At 39.7% G+C, this 6,745-nt stretch overlaps 1 protein-coding gene across 1 annotated transcript; it reads right to left on the bottom strand.

Annotated features, from left to right (window-relative positions):
* Positions 1-2,390: 2,390 nt before the first annotated feature.
* On the bottom strand, positions 2,391-3,346 carry LOC120610486 (olfactory receptor 8B4). Its single transcript, XM_039872832.1, has one exon. It carries the CDS (start codon positions 3,329-3,331, stop codon positions 2,402-2,404), a length of 930 nt encoding a protein of 309 aa, XP_039728766.1. The 5' UTR covers positions 3,332-3,346; the 3' UTR covers positions 2,391-2,401.
* Between the last annotated feature and the right edge of the window lie 3,399 nt (positions 3,347-6,745).

The following is a 6,745-nucleotide window of genomic DNA, read 5'->3' as shown; positions in this document are numbered from 1 at the left end:
ATGTCATGATGTCATGAAGTGATAGAATGTAGTATTGTGGCAGAGGGATTCACTTTAGGACATTTGACACAGAGTGTCAATTCATGTCTCTTAGCTACTATAAAGCAGATGTCCCCAAACCTGTTCCTATTTGTTGACCACTGAGAACCAGCAATTCCTCAACATCAGCCTAAAAGGATATGTAGGATATGTAAAATGACCTGTCCTTGGTCTGTGAGAGAGGTGAAGATCTTTGGAATTTACAAAATGTTGCCTTTTCTGTCAGGGAAATAAATGACTCTTATCTGGCTGTTGTAAGAACCAAGAAAAGTATCTCTGAGTTTTTGTCATTTCAGGTCTTCATTGACAAAGGGACTGCTTTTCAAAAGATCCCAGCCAGTGTTTCATTAAGTCAAATTTATGCTTTCACCTTTACTCACCCAAAAAACAACATGAAATGAATATAAGGAAAGTTATTCTTAGGCTTTAATGCATTTATTTCATAATTATTCTTTCCTAGTTCTGATTTATTTCTTGTTCCTACTCATTTATACCAACGGAATTGTTTTTTTCTTTATCTGTATCAAAGTATATTTACTCTTATCCTTCCTCATTCTTGACTCACTCCTAATATTCCAAGATTCTCAGTGCCTAGACACAGACAGACCTCTGGAGGGTAGAGTTCAGGTAGGCCAGAGAACTGACTAGCTGTGGTTCATTACAGTATTAACATAATTCCAACACAGTTAATATATGTAAGGCACCTCAAACAGTGCCCAAACTTATGCTATATGCTCAGTAAATGTTACATATCATTATCATAACCTAGGCATAATCCAAGTATCAGATTTTTCCACCTTCTTCACAGATCTCCTCCTTTTAGCATATTTGGATAAAATAAAGTTTGTCTTACGTCTCCATCTTAGTCAGTTCCATGCTGCAAGTGCTTCTCTGGCTGCTATCAGCTCTATCTTTGTATGTCTTGCTTCTGGCCATGACCTGGAACTCTTGAATTACCTTTCTTCTTAGTATGATGTTGCTACTTCCACATGCATGCCATCAGAACAGAAAATGTGAGGAAGACCTTATTTCTCTTTCTTATTTCTTGTACCAACACACTCTTTACAACTATCCAATTTTATGAAAGATTAGAGAAATATAAGCAAAAGCAAAATATATAGACCTGGTATTTTATATGACTCTCCCCATATCCAAAAGAAAAGTACCAAATACTCTTCACAGAGGGTCTCCTCAAGTGTACCCCGAGTTCTAGGCTCTGCTCAGAGAGTACCCCATTCTGACCACATGAGTCTCCACCCCCATCTCTTCACATGGATTGGACTGGCCCTAGGTTCACCTTCCTGCCTATGCTCAAAATAGTTTATGAGGGTGTATTCCTTAAAATCCGAGCTATCCACTATAGAATAGCAGCATCTGCAGCAGAGTGTACAGAATGGTCCATGGCACTCGAAATCTGGATCTCTTTCAAGTCTCCCTGAAAATGGAAGTGTAATATGATTCTTCTGATTTCCTGATTCTTTAATAGTTAACTGTAATACACACATACACATACATACATTCTTAGAGGCAGTCAATTCTAAATCTACTTTAACAATGCAAGAATTTTCCTAAATGCCCTATAATGTACACAGTATCTCCAGGGCAGGTTAGAGGTAGCAGTTAACATAATCATGAACATCCATGGAGTTTCTCCTTTGCTCTTCTTTTGCTTTCAGCCTTAGCATCCAGAGCCCAAGAAATTGGCCCGATTACCAGACCGCCTACCCCATGGTTACTATCCCAAGGCTTACGATTTCTGAAATTTGGAAATGAAATATTTTAGTTTTGATCTGTCTTTACTTTTCAGACCATGTAAAGATCTCTTGGGTGAGGTCTTCTCTTGCATGTTTATGTATGTATAGGAAAAGAGACGATTTATGATCTTCCTGACCAAGCGATCTTTCCAGGAATTGGGAGACTATCTTATCCATGGCTCAAGGTATCTACATTTGGACTTTGATAAGGATGCTCCCTTCCATAACTAAAGAAAAGTTAAATTCACTCTCCTGGACCCTCATACCACCACCTGCCCCATCTCCTAGCCAGAAATGTCACTTGGACAAACCCATTTATTTCAAAAAAAAAAAAAGATGAAAGGCATGCGGCCTCATCTTATTCATCTCTTGGACCTACTATAGAGATCAGTAAACAATAGGCATGTAATAGATGTTAAATTGCATGTGATGAACCAATTGAAGTAGTACAAAATAGTATCATCTTCTAGAAGAGTATAAGCAAGAGACTTACAATTTTTTAAAGTGGAGAGAAGACTCCGCTTGAGAAAAAATATGAAACTTCTCCCACCTGTAGATAAAAAGAAACTATGATACTTTCCAGTAGTTAACTGATATAAACAGAACCATCAGAAAAGCACTCTTTTCAGGGTTAAAGCCAGGGCAAGTTTAACATCCTTATTCCTCAAACTGTAGATCAAAGGGTTAAGCATGGGGACAACGTTGGTGTAGAAGACTGAGATATATTTACCCTGGTTCATAGACCCAGGAAAAGAGGTTGTTAAATAGGTGAATGCCCCTGACCCAAAAAACAGAGCAACAGCAATTATGTGGGAACCACATGTGCTAAAGGCTTTGGACCTGCCCTCAGCAGAAGGAATACGGAGGATAGTGGAGAGAATCAAAGCATAAGAAATGAAGATGCTGATACTGGATGTTGTGATGACCACTCCAACAACAATAAAAAACATCAGCTCATTGACATGGGTGCTGGTGCAGGAGAGCTGTAAGAGCGGGAGAACTTCACACAAATAATGGTCAATGATGTTGGAATCACAGAAGGTCAGTCTCAGCATGCTTCCTGTGTGGGCCATAGCCCCAGCAAACCCTGCCATGTATGAACCACACACCAGCAGAGAACAGACCTGGGGGGACATGGTGACCATGTATAGCAGAGGGTTACAGATAGCCACATAGCGATCATAGGCCATTGATACCAGCACATAGCACTCAGAATTGACAAAGAAGCAGAAGAAAAATAGTTGAGTCATGCATCCCACATAAGAGATGATATTTTCTGACACGAAATTATTCAGCATTTTTGGGGTAAAGACAGAAGAATAACAGAGATCTATAAAAGACAAGTTGAAAAGGAAAAAGTACATTGGAGTTCGAAGGCTAGAATTCAGCCCGATTAAGGTGATCAAGCCCAAGTTGCCCACCACAGTAAACATATAGATTCCTAAGAACAGGAGGAGGAGGGGGAGCTGGAGTTCTGATTGTTCTGATAATTTCATAAGGATAAACGCAGTCACAGATGAGCTGTTTCGCAGGCTCATTGTCTTCTGGAGAACTGTCTGTGTAAACAAGGGACAAAATGCATAGATTGATGAGGCACAAGCATGGCTGATGGAAGAGATGAGACTGTGCGTGGATGCCCTCCTTTTTGCCTTTCTTGTAACCACAGAACTAGCTCAAAATGGTTCTATCTTGTTTGACAAGGTGCTCAGTTGTTTTTCAGAGACAACAGACCAAAACCACAAGTCATGCAGCCAAAGCATGTGTAGAGGAGAGAACTTTGCCTTCCAGCTGTGCCTGGAACCAAAGTCTCAACCAAAGTCTCATCTTCCCTCCCTCCAGCTCATGGAACCAGACCTTGAACACCGGACCCTTTCAGAAGCCAAGGGTCTGTTGTCCAGGAAGATCTGATGTTAATGCTTCTTTACCATAAATGGCCAAATTCCAAAGTCTTCCAATTAACACTTGCCCCACCAGCACTTCTGCATACCTGTTCCTCATAGTTCCTTAACATAGTCCAGCAAACAAGATGGATTTGAGGAACCACTAGCTCTCCCATTTTCTCTATTGGCATCTTCTCGATCAATAAACCTTTCCTTACTCCAAACCCTGATGCTTTATGCTCCCATGAAGCATAAAGTTCTTCATGATATGCCCCATCTGGCATATCATGAAGAACTTTATGCTATTTTGGCCTTTTGAAATATTAAGCATACGGACTTTGGTTCAGTAACATTCTCTCATCTATTCCCCTAACTGAGCTATTGAGAATACGTCTGTGACTATATTTCAGTTCCTGTGGGGTGATCGTGAATCTAGGCTAGAGTTTATTAGCATGGGCAGCAATAATTCTGTCCTCTCTTGAGAGATGAGAAGATTGAATACCTGAACTGGCTGCCCAAGGACTCTCAGAAACACACCCCAAAGGCCAGGAGTACAACCTGAAGCCCACTGCCTCAGGATATACTGAGAGCTCTCATGTCTCCCATTTTCTCCACCCATTCTCTGCCTCCCTCTCCCAGCCAGATAAGGGGTCTTCTTTCCTCTCCTCTGCCACCTGAGGAGAAAGCCAATAGTGTCCCCTACTGTCTCTGCACATCCTACCTTTCTCCTTTATGCCCCTTACTCCATCTCAAATCAAAGTCAGTATTGAGAGCAGAGGAAGAATCGATACATCACAGATCTCTTGGTTATGGGCGTAAAAGACACCCTTCAGGGAAGATGGGATTCAGACATTCACTTTCCTTATCCTTAGTCCCCTCAGTGCTGAGCCTTATGCACCTCTTTTTCCATTATCCCAAAGGAAAAAATGGCATTAGTGCATAAAGCAAACAGCCTCAAGTGTTAACTTCGCATTACCCTGGTACTGAGAATCAGAGTTTCTACATTCCAGTCTCCAGGTTGTCTAGGGATAAACCAAGATTTCTGTCTGTGGATTTTCCCAGATGGTCTACATCAACTTCAGGAGAAAAAATAGCAACACCAATTTCACCAGAACCCCATCTGGCATATCATGAAGAACTTTATGCTATTTAATGATCTCAAGGACCTCATTAGGCACAATGTCCCCATGGAATTTCTCATACTTGTCCCTGCAGGGAAGAAATTGCTTTGCCTTTGTTTACAGCCAGATTTATGATGTTTACCCAGCATCTTGGGACTCAAGTGTTCCACTCAAACTTCCCTTTTACTCCAGAAATTTCAGGCCTTCCTGTGATGAGTTTTGGGGTTCATTTTTCCTCTCTTTCATTAACTCTTGGCACTTTAAAGCTTGACTTTAAAGAAGAATGGCTCCAGACTTATTTTAGCCACCATTCCCTAATTTTCAAAGGAAGTTTGGAGGATAATACCACCCCCCCAAAGAAAAAAGTTAGATCAGAGTTGTAGGTGCCACAGAGAGCACCTAGGACGACATGTTTCTAACACCATGAGCTGCTCAGAACAGTGGGGACACCACAGCACTACCACAAACACCACCTGCCCTCAGCTCTACTAAGGGCCACAGACAGGCCTTTACTATATACGAGAAGATTGAAATATCACATCAATAAGCAAAGAAGCACACACACTCATCTGCATGAAGTTACTCTACAGATGTGTGCAGGCTCAAAGTATAAAAGGAGATTTAGCTAAAGGTTTTAATCCTGTCATTTTCCAGTGACCAAGCTTCTCTCCATATGATCTGCTACATGAATATTCTAAAAAATATTCTAAGAAATTTTCAAAGACATGTGAGCAACTGCATTTATAACTTTCCACTGAGGCTGCTTAAAATAATCCCAGTGTGCCTGGAAAAGTCCTGATTTAAATCCATTATCTCTGTATAATTATTAGTAGCACACTCTATGAAACTCAAAAGTGTCTGGTTTCAGATAGCGAATTATATAATTATCTTACTAAAAATAAACATAAGTAGCTATTCAGGTCCTCTAGCCCCTGCCATCTCCCAGATCCATTGACCTCCATCCCCATTCTGACCAAGGGAGTCTCTCCCTGTCTTTTACCCTCCTTGCCCTCAAAGTTCTCATTAACTGAACCTGTTCTTCCTAACCAACAAGTACTATTTCTTCAGGAAGTTTAGTCTTCAAAAATGGTTAGAGCATTAACTGCAAGCTGTTTCTGGTTTATACCTAGCCCAAAACCCTAAAGCAAAGAATTCAAACCCTTAGACGCCTGCCTAAAATAAGTGAAAGAGGAATAAAGGGGGAGGAATTATATTGTACAAGGAATTTTGCAATTTTACATTGTAATCATTGGTACAATAGTACAACATTGTTGTTGTATAGCATTGTATATGACATAGCAAATTGATTAGTGGTATTTAACAACCTTGGGCATATACATACATTTTGACCCAGCACTTCTACTCCTCAGTATATATCCAATAAAAATAAGTACACGTGTTTACCTAAGACATGCCAAGAAGGTTCACAGTACCATTATACATAATAGCCCAAACTTGAAAACAACCCACATGTCAATCAACTATACACTGATAATAAATTAGAACATTAATAAAATAGAATTCTATATAGCTATGAAAGTTAATAACAGATAAATATCACAAACCTATTATAGTGCAAAAGAATTCAAGCACAAAGAGTTCATACTTAATGATTTCATTTATATGAAGTTGAAAAACAAGGCAACTAATCCTTGGTGTTAGAGGTCAGATAGCAGTTATTTGTGGTTGGGCAGTTAGGGGCTAGTGACTGGAAAGAAATATTCAGAGTGCTTCAGGATTGCTGATAGTGTTCTGTTTCTGATAAGGGTGTTGTTTCCATGGATGTATTCAGTTTGTAAAAATTCATCGAGCTCTAGCCATATGTTACACTTAAATTAAAAGTTTACTTAAAACAAGTGAAGAACAAAAACAAATTAATGTTTTAATAAATCATCTAGAGAAACAACTTTAACACCAAAATTACTGAACATCTTTGAGCCATAATTTCCTC

Source organism: Pteropus medius, unplaced genomic scaffold (genome assembly GCF_902729225.1).
Source record: "Pteropus medius unplaced genomic scaffold, Ma_sr-lr_union100, whole genome shotgun sequence".
Classification (NCBI taxonomy): Eukaryota; Metazoa; Chordata; class Mammalia; order Chiroptera; family Pteropodidae; genus Pteropus; species Pteropus medius.
This window is presented reverse-complemented; position numbering and strand designations above follow the sequence as displayed.

Coding starts and splice junctions, on each gene's coding strand:
- LOC120610486 (XM_039872832.1), bottom strand. CDS start 3,331: ATGAGCCTGCGAAACAGCTCATCTGTGACTGCGTTTATCCTTATGAAA.